This window comes from Canis lupus, chromosome 9 (genome assembly GCF_011100685.1).
Source record: "Canis lupus familiaris isolate Mischka breed German Shepherd chromosome 9, alternate assembly UU_Cfam_GSD_1.0, whole genome shotgun sequence".
In the NCBI taxonomy this organism is placed as follows: Eukaryota; Metazoa; Chordata; class Mammalia; order Carnivora; family Canidae; genus Canis; species Canis lupus.
In genome coordinates, this window is record NC_049230.1 from 6,087,988 (window position 1) to 6,109,598 (window position 21,611).

Consider the following 21,611-nt stretch of genomic DNA (forward strand, 5'->3'; position numbering starts at 1 on the left):
GAGAGCCCGTCAGTTGCTGCCGAGCGCAATTAGTTTTGCTGTGAGACTGCGTGAGGAGGTTGGAAGAGGAGCCCGCGCGGAGTCGGGCCGCGCCCTGCGTGCGGGGTGAGTGACCTCTACCTGCCCCTTCCTCGCCGTTGCGCTCGGGGACGGGTGGGTAGCACACGCGCGCCGGCACTCACGGGGGGGGTGGGCAGGGCCTGTACGCGCTCATGCCACGCCCGACCTGAGGCGCATCCTCAGGGAGCAAAAACCTCGCTCACACGCGGGACACCCATACACGTGGGTGCCTGTTTCACGGGCGTCTGCTCGGACTCAGGGAGAGAACGGCCCGAGGCAGAGCTGGACGTCGATGTCCGCACGCGGGGACGTCTGCGGGACCCCCGGCCGCACGCGTGGGCGAACGGGCGCGGGAGCTACCCGCTCGCAGCCGGACGCCGGGGCTTCTGCAGGGAAGAGAAGAGGGTGGCGGAGGCCGGCTCGCCCCTCCTGCCGCTCGCTCCAGCGGGCCCCGGCTCCGGGTGCTCTGTTCCGTGTATCGTGCATATAGTTACGGTTCATTTATATTTTGTCTCTTTAGGTAAATCTCAAAGTTTACTGGGACAAGAAGGAAATTCGAACAAGCGGAAAAAGTAAGGTCACTATGGGATTCGATTCAACCAGCCCTTTCATGGGTTTTAGACTTTTACCTTTTTTTTTTTAAAGATTTTATTTATTTATTCATGAAAGACACACACACACACACACACACACACACACACACACACACACGCAGAGATACAGGCAGAGGGAGATGCAGGCTCCATGCAGGGAGCCCGAAGCTGGACTCGATCCCGGGTCCCCAGGATCACGCCCTGGGCTGAAGGCGGCGCCAAACCGCCAGGCCACCCAGGGATCCTTGACTTACCTTTTCTACAAAGCTTACCACATACGGGATCTTGCATGATCCTCTCAGCAGTCTGAGTTAGGCAGGGCAGACCTTATTTCTATTTTACAGAAGAGAGGAGAACCAAGGTTAAATAAGCCTCCCAAGGGGCTAGGAAGAGGCAAAACTTGAACTCAGACTTATTGATCTGAGGTCTTCTGTTATGTCCAGCTATGCAGAGCTGCTTGTTTATGGAGATGACCCATTCCCTCCCTGATGGCAGAGCACTCCCCGGCTCAGAGTGATCTCAGTGGCCCCAGGCCGGGAGACACCGTGCCTCCCAGTCACATGCCCATATTTAAGCTGCTTCTCACAGGTGCCTGGAGAGAAGCAGCTTGAGTTAATGTCAGAAAGTTAATGGGAAAGAGGAAGAAGCTGCCAAGAAATGGGCACATTCCTGGCAGGGGTGGGGAGATTTCATACATGAGAGGTTTTTTTTTTTAATTTTTTTTTTTAATTTTTTAAATTTTTTTTTAATTTTTATTTATTTATTTATGATAGTCACACACAGAGAGAGAGAGGCAGAGACACAGGCAGAGGGAGAAGCAGGCTCCATGCACCGGAAGTCCGACGTGGGATTCGATCCCGGGTCTCCAGGATCGCGCCCTGGGCCAAAGGCAGGCGCTAAACCGCTGCGCCACCCAGGGATCCCAGGTTTTTTTTTTTTAATAAGATTTTATTTATTAAGAGAGAGAGAGTGTGCGTGCCAGTGGAAGAGAGAGGGGCAGAGAGAGAGAATCTCAAGCAGACTCCTTCTCTAGCACAAAGCCGGGTGTGGGGCTTGAACTCACCACCCTGAGATCATGACCTGAGCTGAAATCAAGAGTCAGCTGTTCAGCCACCCAGGCGTCCCACCAATAGAATTTTAATAAAATGTTATTTTACTTGTTTTGTTTTTTTTTAAAGATTTATTTATTTATTCATGAGAGATACAGAGAGAGAGAGGCAGAGACAAGCAGAGGGAGAAGCAGGCTCTTCGCAGGAGCCCCACGTGGGACTCGATCCCGAAGGCAGACGCTCAACCGCTGAGCCACCCAGGTGTCCCTAAAATGTTATTTTAGAATACTTTGCTGATGAAGCTACCTTAGGGCCTTGTTAGTTTTAAAGATGGCTTGGAGCACTTTTTGATATTTTCAGGAGAGTGAATTTGGGGTTGAGGGAGTGGTGCAGACAGAGTTCCAGTGGAGAAAAAGTCAGTGACGTGTAGAGCTTGGCCCTGTGTGGGCACTGAGTTTTCCTGTTACTATTGGTATTCAAGAACTAGGTTAATGCTGCTGCCCCTTCTAAAATCATTTTATATTCAGTTTTAGTTGTTTTGAGTCGGGTGGTGCGTAACAAATTCACATGATACGGAATTGTATAAAGAAAAAGGGAGTGGCACCTGGAGTTAAGCATCTGCCTTCAGCTCAGGTCATGATCTCAGGGTCCTGGGGTCGAGCCCCACATCGGACTCCTTGCTCAGTGGAGAGTCTGCTTTTCCCTTTCTCTCTCCCTCTTCCTCTCCCCCTGCTCATGCTCATTCTCTCTCTCTCTCTCTCTCAAATAGACAAAATCTTAAATAAAAAGAAAAAAGGAAAAGTGTGTTTTCTCTCTTCCATTGCCAACCCTTCCCCCAAAGGTAATCTTTTTTTTTTTTCCCCCCTAAAGGTAATCTTACCAAACTGTTGTGTGTGTTCATACAGGCTTCTCCCCTATGCTTTCTGCTGCCCTACAGAGTGTATTAGGTCTTACTGTTTTTCACCCGGGCTGCCCCTGGCTCATCCTTTTTAATGGCTGCATAGGATTCCATTGCTTGGATGTGACTTAGTATATTTATCCATCTGTCTATTGGTAAGCACTTGTGTGGTTTTATTTTTAAGATTTTATTTATTTATTCATGAGAGACACAGAGAAAGAGAGAGAGAGAGGGGCAGAGACACAGGCAGAGGAAGAAGCAGACTCCATGCATGGGATTTGATTCTGAGTCTCCAAGATTACACCCTGGGCTGAAGGTGGCGCTAAACCGCTGAGACACCAGGGCTGCCCAGCACTTGTGTTATATCCAGTTTTACAAACAATGATGTAATGTGTGACATTTTACACACCCGTGCTAATATTTCTCTAGAACAGTAATTCTCAATGCGGAGCAAGTGCTGTGAATGCTAGAGAGGCCATAAGGAAAACGCCTGGGGAGGATGCTCTTTAGCTGAGCCTTGGTGCACAGGAGGAGCTAGCCTGGGGAAGAGGGAATAGGGGGAGTGGGGTATATAGGGTGGGAAATGGGGAGAGCCACTGTGTTTCAGACATGGGGAATACTGGGTGCAGAGGCAAGGTTGGCAGATAGGAACTCAAGCAGTGTTTTCTAGGAACTGGGCCAGAGCAGGGCCCACCCTAGTTGAAGCGGCTGAAGAGAGGTCCAGGGTGAGGTTGAAGAGGTCAACAGGGATCAGGTGGGCTGGGGAGCATCATTACAAAGCATAGCGCAGTGCAGCTCCATTGCCAGAGCTGGGCCTGAGGTGTTCAGACGGTGGGGAAGGAAGGCAAGAGTGCTCAGTAGTCGCTGGGCTCTTCCTCTGGATCTTGTGGGCTTTTCGGAGAATCCCATGGAGCGCTCCCAGAGCCTGAATGTCTGACATCTCCCTCCGTGCTCCGCTGTCGTGGGCTCTGCTCCCACACTGGCCCAGCCTGGGACTTCACCTCAGGCAGGAGTTTGCCATAAAGCCAGGTGTCTTGGAAAGCAAACTGATCTCTGGAACTGAACGATTTCCTACCAAGCCTGTTGCTTTGTTCAGTCAGTGAATCTTAGCACTCACCATGCTGGGCTCTGTTCTCAGCACTGGAAATTTGGGGATGGGCAGATGAGAGCAAGGCCATGTTTTCACAGGTCCGCATCCTAGTGGGGAAAGTGGCAAGAGACAGATAGATGTGCAGAATAAATGTCCAGTATGTCAATGCTATATAAAAGAATAAAGCAGGGCAAGGGGATTAGAGGGGATGTGGGTGCTGTTTTAGAGGACAGTCCGGGAGGGCTGCTCTGAGGAGGTGGCTTGTGAGCAGAGAGACCCTACGAACTTGCTCTGGTGTTTACTCCATGTCTCTTCTTTGCTTTTAGCTGGAAACTGATGGACGTTGTATGGGCCGGAGGCAGGGATGGTCGGCTATGACCCCAAAGCTGATGGCAGGAATATTTCCAGTTTTGAGGTGGCTGTGGCTGGCTCTGTGTCTGGACTTGTCACTCGGGTGATGATCAGCCCCTTGGATGTCATCAAGATACGTTTCCAGGTATCCTTTCCCTTTTTTTTCCATGTAATGGTCTGGATGACAAGTTCTCTCTTTCTTGTCAAAGCAGTTTCTAGAGCTTGGAATTTGGTCAAGGAGAAGCACTTCACTGCCTTTGTTCCATTTTCGAAATTGCTCCTTCTCACACTACCCTTGCCCCTGTTGTCCTGACCTTTTCAATTTTGCTTCCAGCTTCAGATTGAACGCCTGTCTCGCAGTGACCCTGGTGCAAAATACCATGGGATCCTACAGGCCGGGAGACAGATCTTGCAGGAGGAAGGCCCCACAGCATTCTGGAAAGGACATGTCCCAGCCCAGCTTCTCTCTATAGGCTATGGAGCTGTCCAGGTAGGTGGCGGGGGAGAATGAGTCGGCGGTCAGGCCCCTGGGTTCATGTTGCTCAACAGAGGAACACAAGGAAGGTGGGGCCCAAAGGGACCCTGCCTGGGTAGGACAGCAGGAGGCAGTCACCACACCTTCTATTTGTCTTAACCAGGAAACTACCTGGAGTTTGAAGTCTGAAATTGAAGATAGTCAGATCAAGCTGTGCCATGGGCATTCCCTTCCATATATTCCCCCCGTCCTCCACCCACCAAGGGGACTTAGCACCAGCTGGATATCAGGTGTTGCCCCTAGGAGGCTGTTCTGATGCTGTGCCCCCAGTGAGTTTTGGCAAGTGGTGATACCAGTCCTTTCATTATTCAAAATAGCATTTTCACACCTCTACTTCCTTTGAACTTCCCAGCAGCATTGTGAGGAAGGTAGACGTGGTGTTTTGTGGCTCACAGAGGAGCAGAGAGCTGTCAAAGCCACACAGCCTGGGTGTGGAGAGGCCGGGTTGAGTGAGAATGCAGGCCTCTTATCTTCTGTTCACACGTTCATGCTGCTCACTACCAGCTGGTTTTGTTTTGTTTAACATTTTATTTATTTATTTACTTATTTATTTGAGAGAGCGCATGTGCACCCAAGCAGGGGCAAGAGCAGAGAGAGAGGGACAAGCAGACTCCCCGCTGAGCATGGAGCCCAACTGGGGGTTCAGTGCCACATCCCCAAGATTGTGACCTGAGCCGAGACTAAGAGTCAGACGCCCAGCTGATTGAGCCACCCAGGCGGCCCAGCACCAGTTGATTTCATGGTGGGTGGTGTGTAGCCATACACTCTTAGTGGCTAGTAGGACTCAGCCTGTGCTGTGCTCACTGTGAGCCAGGCTCTGCATGAAGCACTTCCGTGCTTCACAGCAGGCCTTTGAGGTCACACCTGTGTTACCAACAGAAGACGAGGCAGAGAGAGCTTAAGTAACGAAGCCAGCCAAAGTCACCAGCGAGAAAGTTGGCCGAATCAGGATTCCCACCTGAACAGCCAGAGTAGCCCCTGTCTGCCTTTCTTGTGGCATCACAGCAATGGCTGAGGTGTCAGGTACTCATGGGTTGACACTCCCCTGCCATTCTGCCTCTGCAGCTAGCACTCAGATGCTGCAGCATGATGGATACACACAGTAGCGTGCTCTCAGGAGCCTGAGCCATCTTGAGCTGCTTGAGGAAGGTCTCAGCATAAGGGGGCTTATACCATAGAATATGGAATAAGTAGACTTCTGAGAGAATTTCTGCTCCAGGGCAGAGTGTCAAGCAGTGCCACTGCTAGTTGCACTGAAAGGGTACCCACAGAGAATCCAGCAATGGTTTTCCTTTCCCAGTTCTGAGGAAACTCGTTGAGTAGAACTTCTTTTTTTTTTTTTTTTTAAGACTTTATTTGAGAAAGAGAGAGTGAGAGGGGGAGAGGGGGAAGCAGACTTACAACTGAGTAGGGAGCCCAATGTGGGACACAGTCCCAGGACCTTGAAATCATGACCTGAGCTGAAGGCAGACACTTCACCGATTGAGCCACCCAGGCACCTCCGTGTAGAACTTTCTGAAATTTCTGGCACAGAGGTGCCTGGGTGGCTCAGTCGGTGAAGCATCCAACTCTTGGTTTTGACTCAGGTCATGATCTCCCAGCTATGGGATCGAGCCCCATATTGGGCTCTGTGTTCTGTGCAGAGTCTGCTTCAGATTCTCTCTCCCCACTCCCTCACTCACGCTCTTGTTCTCCCTCAAATAAATAAAATCTTAAACCCAAAAACTTTTGGGATGCCTGGTTGGCTTGGTGGTTGACGTCTGCCTTTGGTTCAGATTGTGATCCCAGGGTTCTGGGATCAAGTCTGGAATCAGGCTCCTAGTAGGGAGCCTGCTTCTCCCTCTGCCTGTGTCTCTGCCTCACTTTCTCTGTGTCTGTCATGAATAAATGAGTAAAATCTTAAAAAAACAAAAACAAAAAAAACCTTTGTGATATAAAATTTTTCCCATCTATTTTCCTAACCCTTTCGATATTTGGCTTTATTCAAATAGAATATAAAATCGCATCTGTACTTTGCACAAAATTATATGTTTATTGTGTTTTGTCATTGCTCAAGGAGAGTATTTCCTTACCGTAGAACTGAGCTCCACCTGGGCTGTGGTGTTTTGGGGGCGTATTTCTCAATTACTCTGTCATGTGCTCTTGCAGTTTCTGTCATTTGAACTCCTGACCGAGTTGGTGCACAGAGCCACCAAGTATGATGCCCGTGACTTCTCAGTGCACTTCGTGTGTGGCGGCCTGTCTGCCAGCGCAGCCACCCTCGCTGTGCATCCTGTGGACGTGCTGCGTACTCGCTTTGCAGCTCAGGGTGAGCCCAAGGTGAGTAGCTGTGCCAGAGAGGGGGTGCCCGAATAACAGAAGGTGTTCCAGGAGCTAGGACTCTTTTCTTTAGAGGGAACAAAGTGGGAGAGCCTGGGGGCTTTGCCTCCCCTCTGCTGGTCCATCTGTAAAACCTATAAATGTGCTGAGCACCATGCAAGGTGTTCACAGCCTCATGAGGGAGCCAGAACCTATAGGTGGGAAACAGAACAAATAATGAACAGCAGGCTGGATGGTAGAGGCATCTGGGAGAATGAAACTTGAGATCATATTTGAGTTATAAGCAGAGTGTTTTTGTTTTCCACAAAGAATGGATAGAGGAAATGGGATAATTGAGTCAGATTCCAGGAAGAATTTACTGAATGAAAGGGAGGGATTAAATCCTGAAATAGACCTCCCCACCATAATCTATGTTTCCTGGACATATATAAGAATAGCATTGTGTGTATGTGCGTACACATGTGTGTGCTCACCCAATAAAGAATAATTTTTCTGTTTCCTTTCTGCTTTAGGGTATTTTTTTTGGGAAGCATTTGATGTGTTTTAGAGTAACTATGGTTTCAGTTCAGTTCTGTTGCCTGGGGTGGAGATCCTGGGTTGGTGGAGCCCTTTTGTTGATGACTTTCTTGGTTTAGAAGGGCAAAGTGCCCTGGAACCAGTCTACAAGCAAAGGAATGGGACATGAGAGCTACATCCTTCTGTATGGCACTTAAGTGGGAAATACAGCTTTCTTCTGGTGGAGAAATGAGATGAGGGCCCTAAGCACTGAGCAGAGAGATGGGGAGAGGGAAAGAGTGTTTGCAGTTGGAGAAGACATAGCCCTCAGCAACGTGGTGGCTGCTGGGATGAAAAAAAAAAGATGAGTGGTGGTGCTTCATTGGCTTTTCCATTCTGGGATGCTGGTGTCCTTTTCCATGCCTTCCCAATCTTTAGTAAAAAAAAAAAAAAAATCTATGAGAAAGTACACCTAAATAATAGAGCCTTGTATATCCTAAGTACACCTTGTGTATCCATAAGTACACCTAATAGAGCATTGTATATCAATTATACTTCAATAATAATCTTGAAAAAGAGGTCTGTGGGAAGAAAAATGTTTAAGAGAAAAGAGAATAAAGAAGGAAAAAAAAAAGAAAAGAGAATAACATCTCTCTGGCTTAGATGATTGAGATAGAGATTCTAGATTCTGGAATGATCAGGAAATTGTATTGTGTGCCAAAGTGAGTAGTTTAAAAGCTGTAGACCCTCTTCCTTACATAGATCAGTAGTAGCCATGCTGTAAATCCTCAGCTTTTTTTTTTTTTTTTTTTTTTTTTTAAGATTTTATTTATTTCTTCATGAGAGACACACACAGAGAGGCAGAGACACAGGCAGAGAAAGAATCAGGCTCCATGCAGGGAGCCCGATGTGGGACTCCATCCCAGGTCTCCAGGATCATGCCCTGAAGGCAGCGTTAAATCGCTGAGCCACCTGGGCTGCCCTAAATCCTCACCTTTTAAATGTTTCTTAATCAGGGGTACCTCGGTGGCTCAGTTGGTTGAGCATCCGATTCTTGGTTTAGGCTCAAGTCATGATGTCAGGGTCATGACATCAAGTCTTGCCTTAGGGTTCCTTGCTCAGCATGGAGTCTGTTTGAGATTCTCTCTCTCCTTTTCCCTTTGCCCCTCCCCTGCTCATGTTTGCTCTCACTCTTTCTAAATAAATGAAGTCTTTAAAATGTTTCTTCATCAGTGATCTGTAAGATGTATAAAGGTTAAAAAGACTGGTGGTTCTGCATGAATTACAACAAAGAAACAGCCACCCCCTGATTCCAGTCCCCAGAGGTAACCACTTGTGGCTCTTCCATTATGTACTAACTAATTCTTAGTAACATGTTTATACTACTAGTTCTCTCTCTTTTTCTTTCTAGTTTTTAAATTATAGACATTAGCTATAGATGGCTACTGTGGAAGATGAGCTTTTACCTCTTTTACCATCACCCTTGCATGCTTGTGCTTTCTCTGATTTCAGTATAACTGATTTATAGATTTTGGCTAAATCAGTACTGAGTGTGCTGTTATGATTATGTAAATGTTACTGCTAAGCATTGAAATACATTATAATTACATTTTCTTGTGTATCTTTGTCTTGCCTGAAGTTAGTGATTGCCTTGTATTTTGTTTAGCTTCCTGCATGCTTATCACAAAGTACCCTCAAACAGTCTTAATAGGGTCAGCCTGTGGTCATTAGTCACCCATTATTATGGAGACCCTCCTGGAGCTTTCTGACAGCCTTCACCCTCTGGCTTCATTATGGACTCTTTGCTCCAGGACTATTATCAGCTGTTCTGTTAGGAATTTTCTTGTTGGGTCCCATGTCTTCTCTTTCTTGACTAATCCCTCATTTTGGTAAAGATATACTGGAGATAGAGCTTCTTTAGGGAAGGCTTGATAGAAAATGCCTTTATTTGACCCTACTTACACTTGACTTACAATTTGGGTGTAGAATTCTAGGTAGCTCTCAGTGTTGCCGTAGAGAAGTCCAGAACCACTCCGATTAATGATCCTTTATATGAAACTATCGTCCTTCCTGCCTTGGGAACTTCTAGGATCCCTTCTTGATTTCTGGCATTCTAGAAATTTACCAGTAATATGCACTGGTCCATGTCTCTTTCATTCATTGTGATGGGCACTTCCTGGACTCTTAGATCTAGACATTCCTGTTCTCATGCCTAGAAAATGGTCAAGAATGATTATTCACAATTGCTACTTTGTTTTTTTTTTTTTTTTTTTCTTTTTTTTCTTTTTCTTTGTGGAATTCATGTCAGTTGGACATCCTGGGTTGATCCTCTGATTGACTTCTCTTTGCTCTACTATTGTTCAGCTGCCTCTCTGTCCTACTTTCTGGGAGGTTTCCTTGCCTTTATCATTTGGGGCCCTCTATTGAATTTAAAAAATGCTTGTAACATTAGTATGTTAGTTCCTAAGAGCACTTTTTTGGTTTGCTTTCGTTTGTTGAAGCATTACTTACATGGTAAAATTCACTCTTTTTAGTGTACAGCTTTCTCTCTCTCTCTCTCTCTCTCTTTTTTTTTTTTTTTTTTGTAAGATTTTATGTATTTGAAGGACAGAGTACGAGCAGACCTTGCTGACCTTGGAGCCCGACATAGGGCTCAGTCTCAGGGCCCTGAGATCATGACCTAAGCCCAAATCAGACACTTCACCACCAAATCAGACACTTCAGCCACCCAGGTGCTCCTCTGACTTTTGATGAATGCATACGGTCCCATAACCACTACTATAGTCAAGACATAAAGCAAAAATTCTATCACCTCCAAAATGTCTTGCCTCTCTATAGTTAGTTCCTCTTTATTGACAGCCTCAGTTAACCACTGGTCTGTCTTCTGTCTAAAGTTGTGTGTTTTTCCGAATGTCACATACAGGGAATCACGTCTTGCATAGGTGTTTGAGTAGGTGCCCTTCACTTGGTGTCTCTAGTTGAGATTCATCCATGTTGCTATGTGAGTGGCTGGTTCTTTTTCCTTGCTGCATAGTATTCTATCCTGTGGCCCCCACCATGGTTTATTAGTTGGAAGAGATCAGGGTGGTTCAGTTTTTTTGGTGGTTATAAATAAAACCACTATGAACATTCACCTACAAATGATTGTGTGAACATTTTGTTTCTCTTGGGTGAATACCCAGGGGTGGGATTGTTGAGTTGTATGGTGAAAAAGTTTAGTTTTATGAGGAAAAGCCAGCCCAGTTGCTACTTGGCTATGCCATTTTGCAAACCCACCAACAGTTCCAATGGCACCTATCCTCACCAATACTTAGTATTATCTGTTTTTTATTTTTATTTTGTTCTTATTTATTTACTTGAGAGAGAGAACAAATGAGTGTGCCTGAGCAGGGGGACGGGCAGAAAGAAAGAATCTCATGCAGACTCCCTGCTGAGTGTGGGGCTCAGTCTCACGACCCTTAAGTCTTGCCCTGAGCTGAAACCAAGGGTCAGCACCTAACCAACCCAGGCCCTCCTGTTTATTTTATTTGAAATTTTAGCCACTCTACTAGGTGTGAATAGTGGTATCTCATTGTGGTTTTACCACAGAGTTGTTAAAAAAAAAACCAAAACAAAACAAAAACCTTATTATCTTTTTTTTGAAAATAGAGGTGTTTGGGACACCTGGGTGGCTCAGTGGTTGAGCGTCTGCCTTTGGCTCAGGGTGTGATCCCAGAGTCCCAGGGTCGAATCCCACATCAGGCTTCCTGCATGGAGCCTGCTTCTCCCTCTGCCTGTGTCTCTGCCTCTCTCTCTCTCTCTGTCTCATGAATAAATCAATAGAATCTTAAAAATAATTGTTTTTTAAGATTTATTTATTCATGATAAATCACTTTAATTTTTTTTTAAGATTTTATTTATCTATTTGACAGAAAGCACCAGCAGGGGGAGCAGCAGAGGGAAGTGGGAGCCTGATGTGGGGCTCGATAGACGCCCCCACCTTTTATCACGGAGGTGTTGCCTTCTCTGTGGCCTCAGCGAATATTGGTTCTAATTTTGTGGTTGGTCTCAGTTTCCTTTGGTTTTCTTCTTCCGTCTATACTGTCTCTTCCCTCCAGATGATTCCTCTGCCCTTCCGCCCCACATGGATCATTTTTGGTCTCCGGGGGTTTTGTGGTTTCTGTTTGTTTTTTAAGTAAATCTCTGCCCCCACCGTGGGGCTCAGACTGGTGATCCTGAGATCAACAAGAGTCACACACACCACTGAGCCAGTGGGTGCCCCTGGGCTCTGTTCTTAGCAGGGCTGTCCTCAGCTGTCTAGTGGCCCTGGGCTGCCAGCCTGGTGTTGCAGGGGACCTGGAGAAGTGCAGTGGGACGTGGTCCTGTGGCAGGCTTGTTGCTCGATGGTCTTCCTCTGAGTCTGGGCGCTCTCATGGAGGTCACCAGGGTGAAATCCTTCGGTGTGGCTGCCTGCACCTGGGAGCTGAGAGGAGAGGAGAGAGCCAGTGCCCCTCCATTAACACCCCAAGTAGCTCCATCAGCTGCCCTGTTGGTGAGGTGCCTCCCTGTGTCCACAGCTGCTCTGGTCCCCTGCAGAGAATAGAAGGGTACTCAGAAAAATCAATGCCCTGTGGTCTTCCCGCCTGGAGATCACCTGTTGACAGCTTACAAAAGGTTAAATATATGCACATGGCAAAAACCCTAAATAGCCTAAAATAATGAGTAAATATCTCGCTTCCCCTGCCTGGCCTTCCCTTCGTGGAGGTAATGCTCACCCTTCCTCATTTCTCGAGTATCCTTGGGTGGGGGGGGTGATCCCTGCTTAGTTTCCTCCTCCACAAACACTAAACCCACTGCTCAGCCTCTCACTGTGCTCATCACTATATATTTGGGGGATTATTCTCTTTCAGTCGTGTTAAGTGGCGTGATCCTGTTTCAGCAGCTGCACCGTGTTCTTGTGAACGGGTGTGCCATCATGATGGGGTGTCACCAGTCACCCAAGGGCAGACATTGCGTCTTTGCTGTTCTGCGGGGAGCTGTGGCAGCTGTCCTTGGGCATAAACTGGTGTGCGCTTGTGTGGACATCTTAGTCTTGTCAATAGCTGGAAAGGGAGTTGCTGGAAAACCCCACCCTTGGGGGTTTTGTCCAGCATTTTCTTTGTCCCCTGGGCAGGAGAAGTAATGCTCCTGGTAGCTGGGATTTTAGCCAAGGGGAGGTGCACATTGATGGGTTGTGTCCTAGAGCCAAACCACCACCATGCACTCACTCGAGCTGCATGCCTGCCATCCAGGTGTATAAAACCCTTCGAGAAGCTGTGGTGACCATGTATAGGACCGAAGGCCCCTTGGTTTTCTACAAAGGCTTGAACCCCACCTTGATTGCCATCTTCCCTTATGCCGGATTCCAGTTCTCCTTCTACAGCGCCTTGAAGCACGTGCATGAATGGGTCATTCCCACCGAGGGAGCAAACAGTGGTGAGACAGCCCTCAAACGAGGAGAATCTGGGTCTCCCCTGCCCCCACCCCAACGCCATAGCATCTCTTTCTGAACCATGTAGGGGCTGAGGTCTTCCTGTCAGGGGCTAGGGCCCTGTTCTCCAAACCCTGCTCTGTAGTACAGCCAACCAAACAAATTAAGCCAGCCGCCTGCAGACACTTTCGGCTCTTGCCACCCCAGCAGTGGCACCATCAACGTTTATTCCTGACTACGGTCAGGGTTTTCATTTTTGTCAGAGGGCCCACTTACAGACTGCCTGGTTTGGGTTGTGTGTTTTGGGGGACTGAGGGGGCGGCTGGGCCTCCTGGCCCCTCCCAGGCCTTGCACCAAGTCACACCATGGAGCCTGCAAGCCCCTACTTCCACTCCCGTTTGTCATCCATGCCCAGAGTGGCTCTGTGTGGCTCCCCTCGGAGATTCAGGATACCAGTGGATCTTAGTTTTATGGTGGAGGCTTAGAGCTCTTGACTTTGAACTTATCTTTCCCGATTGCCCTTCTCTCATTTTCCCTCTCAATCCCACTTTGGTTCAGAGAACCTCAAAAACCTGCTCTGTGGCAGTGGAGCTGGAGTCATCAGCAAGACCCTCACGTACCCCCTGGACCTCTTCAAGAAACGGCTGCAGGTTGGAGGGTTTGAGCGGGCCCGAGCCACCTTCGGCCAGGTGAGCCATCCGCCTGCAGAGAGCTCTGAGCCCTGCCTCTCACCTGCCTACTGGGCAGCATTATCCCCCACATCCCGTCCCTGGGGGTCCCCAGACACATGGGAACACCACACACAAAGCCCTGTGCAGTTGGGCACTGTGGGATGATCCAGGTGAAGGAGGGTTCAGTGTTTGCTCTTAAAAAGTGTTCAGTTCAGGGCACCTGGGTGTTCAGTCGGTTAAGCATTCAACTCGATCTCAGCTCAGGTCTTGATCTCAGGGTTGTGAGTTCAAGCCCTGTGTTGGGCTCTGTGTTGGGCTCCACCCTGGGCATGGAGCCTACTTCAATTAAAAAAAAAAAAAAAGTGTTCAGTTTGGGACAAAGAATATCTTCACATAAGAAAGGTCCCTGGGGCTCCTGGGTGGCTCAGTTGGTTGAGTGACGCCTGGTTTTGGGTTGAGTCATATCGGGGTCATGGGTCGAGCCCCATGTTAGGCTTCATGCTTGGCGTGGAGAGTCTGCTTGTCCCCTCGCTCTGTTTCTCCCCTGCTCTCATGCTCTTTTTCAATTACCAATAATCGCGCCTCGGATAAACCTCATTGGCTACGATACTGCCACTGCGCAAAGCTCTCGTGCTCTTTTTCAAATAAATAAAACCTAAAGAAAAGAAAAAGGTCCAAAATACTACAGAACACAGAGACTCCCATTGATGCATGGGGTTTTTTGCTTTATTTTGTAGGGGTTTCTGGAGAGGGGTGGATTAAATCTGAGTAAATTACATTATAAAGGCACTAAAAGGGTTTGTCACTTACAGAAGCCCCAGTTTAGGTGGTTTTGTGATGTTACTAATAGTCATTCTTTAGTCAGTTTGGATTTTGCAAACCGAATTTTCACCTGCTCTTTTGGGGCGCCATCCAGTGGTGGGCTGGGGTGTAGCAAGGGTGAGTAACTGCAGGGCTTTCCTTCTAGAAGCTGGGAACCTGGGAAGTCTGGAAGCTGCAGGCCTGATACATACATGACAGGAGAGGAGTGGCGTGGAATGGGAGACGGGAGGGAGGGAGCACCCCGTATTTGGGGAAGAGAGGAATTGAGTTCCTTGTAATATATCTTTGTAGGAAGTTCAGAGAAGTCCCGTAGATAAAAACTAAGACTCACAGGTAGCCCCCCTGCACCACCCACCCAGCCTCCCTGCACCACCCACCCAGAGAACACACAGAACCTTTGGCTGTAGTTTTGTTTCTTTGCATAAACATACACGGGTACTTTGTATCAAATACAGGGTGTATACAAGGTTGTATGCCCTCCTTTTTCCATTTATGAACTTGTCCTGCAGGAATGGTTCAAATTTGCATAGGGAGATTCAGTGAGAGGCCAGGACAGAGGAGAGAGGCCTTGGTCCTAACAGACTGCGTGGCGGGTTTGGTGGGAGGACTGGTGGGGAATGAGGGCAGATTAGGGAGGGAAGTTGAGGCCAAATGGAGCAATGCCCTGAACACCAGGCTACAGAGCTTGGATTTTATTTTATTTTAAAGTCTACATCCAGCATGGGATTTGAACTCCTAACCCTGAGATCAAGAGTCCCATACTCTGGGACTGAGCCAGCCAGGTGCCACTTGATTTGTTATAATGTTATTGTCATCATGGGGGTTAGTGGAGATTTGAAGGTAGCGAGGTTTGAGGGGAGTTGAGATTTGGGGATGTGAGTCTGGCAGCAGCATGTGGCTAACTGAGGACAGACTGGGGCCCAAAGCCAACAGGAGTCCGATCCAGATCTACTGCCCAAGGGGGGACCAGGTGGGATAGGGGAAAGAGTCCTTTTTTAAAAGATTTTTTATTTCAGGGCACCTGGGTGGCTCAGTGGTTGAGCATCTGCCTTCGTCACAGGTCATGATCTCGGGGTCCTGGGATCGAGTCCCAAACTGGGCTCCCTGCAGGGAGCCTGTTTTTCTCTCTCTGCCTGTGTCTCTGCGTCTCTCTGTGTGTCTCTCATGAATAAATAAATAAAATCTTTTAAAAAATTATTTGAGAGAGGAGGAGCAGAGGGAAGGGCAGGGGGAGAAGCAGACACCCTGCTGAGCAGGGAGCCCGATGCGGGGCTCGAACCCAGGACTCTGGGGTCATGACCTGAGCCAAAGGCAGACGCTTCACCAAGCCCCCCAGGTGCCCCAGAAAAAGGTCCTCAGGAGGCCCAGTCAGTAGGAGCTCTGTCCAGTGCTGATTTCCAGGCACCTCACCTGTTAAGTCTGAATTACCAGGCCAGGGATCCCTGGGTGGCGCAGCGGTTTAGCGCCTGCCTTTGGCCCAGGGCACGATCCTGGAGACCCAGGATCGAATCCCACGTCGGGCTCCCTGCATGGAGCCTGCTTCTCCCTCTGCCTATGTCTCTGCCCCCCGCCCCCTGACTATCATAAATAAATTAAAAAAAAAAAAAAAAAGACTTATGAATTACCAGGCCACCTGGAAGAGAAAGGAAAGGTTAACTCCTCTGGCCTTTCAGCATTCATGGCTTTGTCCGGCAGGTGTTCATCGGGAGCTGTGACGTGCCAGGTGTGGGGCTGACCGAAGAGCCAGCGTGTGTGTGTGTGTGTGTGTGTGTGTGTGTGTGTGTGTGTGTGTGTGTGTCTGCGTCTGCTAATCACCTCTTCTGTCCTCTTCCCTGGCAGGTCCGCAGCTATAAGGGCCTCCTGGACTGTGCCCGGCAGGTGCTGAGGGAGGAAGGCCCTAGGGGCTTCTTCAAGGGCCTGTCCCCCAGCCTGCTGAAGGCCGCTCTCGCTACCGGCTTCGTGTTCTTCTGGTATGAGCTCTTCTGTAACCTCTTCCACCACATGAAGAAGGCGGACAGCTAGCCCCGGGGCAGGCAGGGCTGCCTCCAGAAGGAAGGCAGACTTAGAGCTGCTGCCCGCACCCGCTCCCCTCTCCCGGCGCCTGCTCTGCCGTCACTAGAAGGGCAAGGGCTTTCTCGGGGAGAATGCGGGACTCGATCTGTGGGGACGCAGCCACGCCAGTCAGAGGGCGCTGGAGCTGGTTTCTCTGTGAGGCTTGTGCTTGAAGTAGAGGCAGCAGCTGCCACCCTGCACTTCTTAGCCCCTCTGCCCAGACATCTGTCCGGGCTCTGGGGACTTCAGCTGGAGCCTGAGGGTTGGGGTTGGGCCCTTGGCGTGGCCCCGGTCCTCACGTGCGCTCATGGCCCCACCAGCTAATTTAACACACCCGAAGCTACAAGCACCTTCCTTATCTCACTCCATCTTCCCTTCTGCACCACATCCCTCCTCACAAAGTATGCAGGAAGGAACCCTTGCCTTCCTCAGATTCCATTTTTCTAAGCACTTGTATCCCTCACACAGCTTTGCTTCTGGCTCTGGGAGGAAGAACTGGTCACTTGATGCCCAGATCATCCTGTCTATGAAGTCTGGCTCAGGCTGTTCTCCCTCCCCTGGGTGGATGGAGCATAGCTGAGGGCCTCTGGGGAAAACATCCTGGCGGCTGGCAGGAAGTGGGCTGTGCTCATGGGCAGGACCTGTGGGTAAAGGGGGTGGTCTTTTTCACTCCTCTCCCCAGAGTAGGGGCGGGAGCCTTACAGCTGGGTCAGCTGGCATCAGCTGCCCACCCAGGGTCCCCCCTCCTGGGCTCAGCATGGTGCTATGTGTGTCCTCTGTCACCCCAGAGGGGCCCCAGCTCTGAAGCAGCCTTGTGAAGGCGGTGGTAGAAGGAAAGGCCTGGGCAACCAGCCTGCTGAGGGTGGTTGGTGCCAGGAGTGGGGGTTGTCAGCACGGGAACTCACGACAGCTACTCATCTGGGCACAGAGGAGAAACTGCAGTGAGGCGGTGGGGGAGACAGATGTACAGAACACAACCACCACCCTTTCCACCCACTCCGCACCCCCTGGGGAAGCCTGGCCTGCTGGCTTGCTCTACCAGGGGAGCCAGGATGGAGGAGCGCCAGAGCCCCCTGCAGGACTTCACCCTCCCCTCCGTGTGGGAGCAGGCCTGTGTGATGTCATAGCCTCTGGCCTGGGGCTTTATGACATATCTGAGACCCTGAATCCTGAAGCTTCCCTGCTCCTGGCTGCTGATTATGAAGGTCCAGGCTGTGGGTAGGGGGTGCTCCAACACCCACAGGGTTTGGGGCTGCAGGAAAGCAGCTACCAGAATGTATTAAGAAATTCCACTTTGGTGGAATGAAGTAAACTTTATTCTCTGCATGTGCTCGTGTCCACCTCAAGCAGCCCTTTTAACCGCCGTGGACAGGTCTGTGTGATGGGAAGAGGCACTGCTCCTCCAGCCCCTTCTGGTTGCCCTCGTCACCCAGGGCTGACCTCAGGGATGGCCCTCAGCTGCTGGGCCCGCGCCTCTTCCCCAGCCCCAGGCGCAACCGAGCCAGGGCCTGTCCAACTTCACGGTCACTCCCAGCACCTCCCGGCTGGCAGGCTGGCGGGGTGGGATCCTACTTGGGGGCTGGTCCGTTATGTTTTTTTTTTATTTTTATTTTTATTTTTTATTTTTATTTACTCATGAAAGAGGCAGAGAGAGAAGCAGGCGCCACGCAGGGAGCCCAATTCGGGACCCGATCCCAGGACCCTAAGATCATACCCTGGGCTGAAGGCAGGCGCCCAACCGCTGAGCCACCCGGGCGGCCCTGGTCCGCTGATTTTCAACCTGAGCAGTACGGTTTGTACTTGGAGGAGAGGGTGGGGGGACGATCCAGCCCTTAGGGGTCCCATTGCCTTCTCTCGCGCGGAAGGTGGAAGTGACGGGCCAGCCCTCCTTGTCCTCCCGCCGCCCCGCCCAGTCTCTTTCCATCCTGTTCTAACCTGAGCCCCGGGCGTGGGAGGGGGCCCCGCCGCCGGCGACCGAGGGCTTCCTCTGGGCGGAGGAGCGGGTCCGGCGCGGCGCGGCCGACTCGAGTGAGGACTCGCTGCGGGCGGCGTCGCGGGCCTTCCCGGCGCCCCCCGGACCTCGGGAGCACGCGCGGGGAGGACAGCGTCGCCGGGACTCCGGCAGGGGGCGCTGGCGGGGCGGCCCCGCCCTCCGCGCTGGCCCCGCCCCGCGCTGGCCCCGCCCCGCGCCGCGCTCGGAAATGACCTAAGCGGCGGCGAGGCCCGACCGGCCGCCCCAGCCCTGCAGCGCGGCGGACCGGGGGCGCGCACCATGCCCGTCGAGCGGCCTCTGGGCCCGCGGGCGCGGCGCCGGCCCGGCAGGTGGGTCCCGGCGCTCGCACGGCCTCGCCCGCCCGCGGGACCCCGGACGGCTGCGCTGCGCCACCCGGAAGGGGGTTCCGGGCTTGGGGAAGCCGCCCGGCTTTGGAGATGCCCGAGGTCGTCCTTGGACTCGGGGGGAGGCACCGCGTCCGGAGAGGGGACTCCAACGGGGACTGCCGGAGACGCGTCACCGGCTCCCCTCGTCTTTAGGAGGAAGGCTCCAGGATGGAGCTCCCGAGTGTGGAGTCCTGAGTGGGCAGGGTCGGGTTTCTGCCGCTCGGGAGGCCAGTTTACCCGGTCTGTCCCGGGGAGAAGTTGGCCCGGACCGGAGCGGATCAGCCCCGCACCCGCCCGCACAGGCCAGGCCGAGGGCTGCCGGCCGGGTTTGGGACTGAGGATTCTGACTACAGCCCAGGGATGAGTCGGGGCGGGGCGAGTGGAACCCTGCTGGGATGGACGTGTCCCGAGCCCTCGGCCCTGTCACTCTCTGGAAGTCGCGCTGGGCGAGCAGCTTCCAGGCGGGCTTCCGGAAAGGCAGGGAGCCGTCTGATATGCCCCCTACCAACACCCCCAGCGCAGTGCACCTCCCCCCAGCCTGGGTATCAAGAATAACTCTACCTCCTATGGAAATTGAAGGGTAGGCACGTCCACCTTCACCTCTTGTGTAACCCCAGAAGCTACAGGAGTTCTAAACAGCAGCAGGTGCCTGGCTGGTGCCCAGTCTCCACCAGAAGTCAAGCTTCCTGGGCCCTCAGCCAACCACCCAAGGCAATGGACTGGCCGGGAGCACCTGTCCCGAGCGCTGGCCAGCCCTGGCTAGCCCTGGCCGGGGCCTGCAAGGTAGAAACCAGGCCCTGCGCTGCACACCTGAGGCCTCTCCCTTCCCCTCTCCTTCCCAGGTGCTGTCATTAGTCCCTCCTCTGTAAAGAGCTGTGGGGGCTGGATGGTCATGGGGGAGCCTGGTAGAGAGGAGTATAAAATCCAGTCTTTTGATGCAGAGACTCAGCAGCTGCTGAAGACAGCACTCAAAGGTGAGCATGGGAGCCCTCCTGAGCTGTAGGGATGGGGCCAGTGGGATGGGCCTGGAGGTCTGAGCCTGGGAACATCCAACCCTTTGCTTTCTGAGAACAGGAGTCAGCAAAGTCACTCTTGGACGGCAGGACAAGCTACACTGAGGCCAGTAATTGAAAGAATGAATCATAGAGTCGCCTCTAGGGCAGCAAAGCCATTTTTTAAGGTTTAAGGACCCATGAAAGGGGGATGGAGCACAGAGAACGGAGTTCTTGTCTCCTAAGCGCTTACATTGGACCTGGCTTCCAAGTTGCCACAGCAGGTGGCCTTGAATGTGCAGAGCTGGCTGACTCGGGACAGAGGATGGAGCACTCTGCTTGGCAGAAGAGAGGCAGTAATTGTCCTGGACCAGTGCCTTCTGCAGCACTCAGAACAGAAGTTTGACTCAGCTAACAATTAGTAATGCCCATCACATGCCAAGCTAAGCCTGCTGGGGAGGCCCTGCCTGGCCCGCTCTTGTTAGGGGTTCATGTGTGTGTGTTGTAAGAACACTTTCTTCTGTGAAATTGCTGTCAAACACATCGTTATTCTGTGCTCCTTCCGCAATCTTAGTGCCAGGGAATGTGTGCCCTAAGAAAACTAGCGTTCTGTGATTAGTCTCCAACAGCGGCATAACCCAGCCACCAGCTGCTCCTGTGTGGTTACTTCTCCTGGTGTTTTCTGGTCTCTTTAAATGTAAGCATATCATGGGGGGTGGCTCCTTTGAAAACATCTCAAACTAGAAGCACGTGGAGACAAATGTAGTAATTCAGCAGCAACTCTAGACTTCCCACCTATCTCTGCCCTAGAGCCAGGTGCTGTGGACTTGGAAAAGGTGGCCAACGTGATCGTGGACCATTCTCTGCAGGACTGCGTGTTCAGCAAAGAAGCAGGACGCATGTGCTATGCCATTATTCAGGTGGGCTGGGACTGCAGAAACGCAGAGACGTTTTGGGAAAGGCTGAAGCAGAGGGCAGGTCTGGCTGCTGGCAGGACAGGAGCAAACGGCTTCCCTGAGAGGTGGAGTCAGACAAGAGGGTCCTCAGCCACTGAAGCTGGGAGGGGGGCCCACCATGGCACTGCCTCCGGCTCACCCTCCTTTCCCTGGCTCACAGGCTGAGAGCAAGCAAGCAGGCCAGAGTGTCTTCCGACGGGGACTCCTCAACCGGCTGCAGCAGGAGTACCAGGCTCGGGAGCAGCTGCGAGCCCGGTCCCTGCAGGGCTGGGTCTGCTATGTCACCTTTATCTGCAACATCTTTGACTACCTGAGGGTGAGGCCCTGGTAGCCACCCTGTGCAGCAGAGACAGCCTATCTCCTTCAGCCACTAAGCCAGGGCTCTGCACACCCCCTGCTCTCCCCCTACAGGTGAACAACATGCCCATGATGGCCCTGGTGAACCCTGTGTACGACTGCCTCTTCCGGCTGGCCCAGCCCGACAGTCTGAGCAAGGAGGAGGAGGTGGGTGATCCGGGTTGACAGCTGTGGAGGGGCAAGCCCTGGCTCGGCTCAGAATACCAGCCCACTGTCTGTGGAGGCATCCGAGAGCACCAACTTCCTAAGGCAGGAGCCTGGTGGGGATATTCAAGGCCTGTCTCAGTTCCAGGACAAGCTGCCAGACCTGGAATTTATCCAGAACAGAGAGCAGGCCAAACCTTCAGGCTCAGACGCTTTCTTCCCAGTAGGAAAGCCATCCTGTGATCGGAATCCAGCTGTGGATACAGATGGCCCAGAAAGGCAGTCTGGCAGGGCCGGGGAGGGGCAGAAAGCCTGGGTTAAGTGGCAGCTTAGAGACAGGCCTGGCATCCAGTCCAGCCCAGGAGAGCTCACGGGAGTCCTGAACTTGTCTCCATTAAT

The 21,611-nt window shown here is 51.4% G+C and overlaps 2 protein-coding genes and 1 pseudogene across 10 annotated transcripts in view; 2 read left to right on the forward strand and 1 right to left on the reverse strand.

The window, feature by feature from the left end:
• SLC25A19 (solute carrier family 25 member 19) lies at nucleotides 1-17,710 on the forward strand. Of its 7 annotated transcripts, XM_038546626.1 has the most exons (10): nucleotides 29-105; nucleotides 581-632; nucleotides 2,472-2,543; nucleotides 2,640-2,755; nucleotides 4,017-4,186; nucleotides 4,376-4,531; nucleotides 6,725-6,895; nucleotides 12,661-12,844; nucleotides 13,398-13,528; nucleotides 16,172-17,710. In XM_038546626.1, exons 5-10 carry the CDS (start codon nucleotides 4,055-4,057, stop codon nucleotides 16,352-16,354), a joined length of 957 nt encoding a protein of 318 aa, XP_038402554.1. In that variant the 5' UTR covers nucleotides 29-105; nucleotides 581-632; nucleotides 2,472-2,543; nucleotides 2,640-2,755; nucleotides 4,017-4,054; the 3' UTR covers nucleotides 16,355-17,710. The 7 variants fall into 7 exon arrangements, with proteins under 7 accessions (XP_038402551.1, XP_038402552.1, XP_038402556.1 ...); XM_038546624.1 differs by lacking the exon at nucleotides 2,472-2,543 and having other exon boundaries at nucleotides 9-105; nucleotides 2,608-2,755; XM_038546628.1 differs by lacking the exon at nucleotides 2,640-2,755 and having other exon boundaries at nucleotides 28-105.
• LOC119873531 lies at nucleotides 14,056-14,137 on the reverse strand (annotated as a pseudogene).
• Nucleotides 16,469-21,611, forward strand: part of MIF4GD (MIF4G domain containing) — a 6,027-nt gene continuing 884 nt past the window's right edge. The window contains exons 1-6 of one of the 3 annotated variants that reach the window (XM_038546633.1): nucleotides 16,469-17,756; nucleotides 18,027-18,171; nucleotides 19,606-19,737; nucleotides 20,566-20,675; nucleotides 20,872-21,027; nucleotides 21,123-21,215. In XM_038546633.1, coding sequence (XP_038402561.1) covers nucleotides 19,650-19,737; nucleotides 20,566-20,675; nucleotides 20,872-21,027; nucleotides 21,123-21,215 — 447 coding nt within the window. In that variant the 5' untranslated portion in view covers nucleotides 16,469-17,756; nucleotides 18,027-18,171; nucleotides 19,606-19,649. Of the gene's footprint in view, nucleotides 17,757-18,026; nucleotides 18,177-18,613; nucleotides 18,707-19,605; nucleotides 19,738-20,565; nucleotides 20,676-20,871; nucleotides 21,028-21,122; nucleotides 21,216-21,611 lie in introns of those variants that run through there. The other 2 variants (XM_038546632.1, XM_038546634.1) reach the window with 2 other exon arrangements.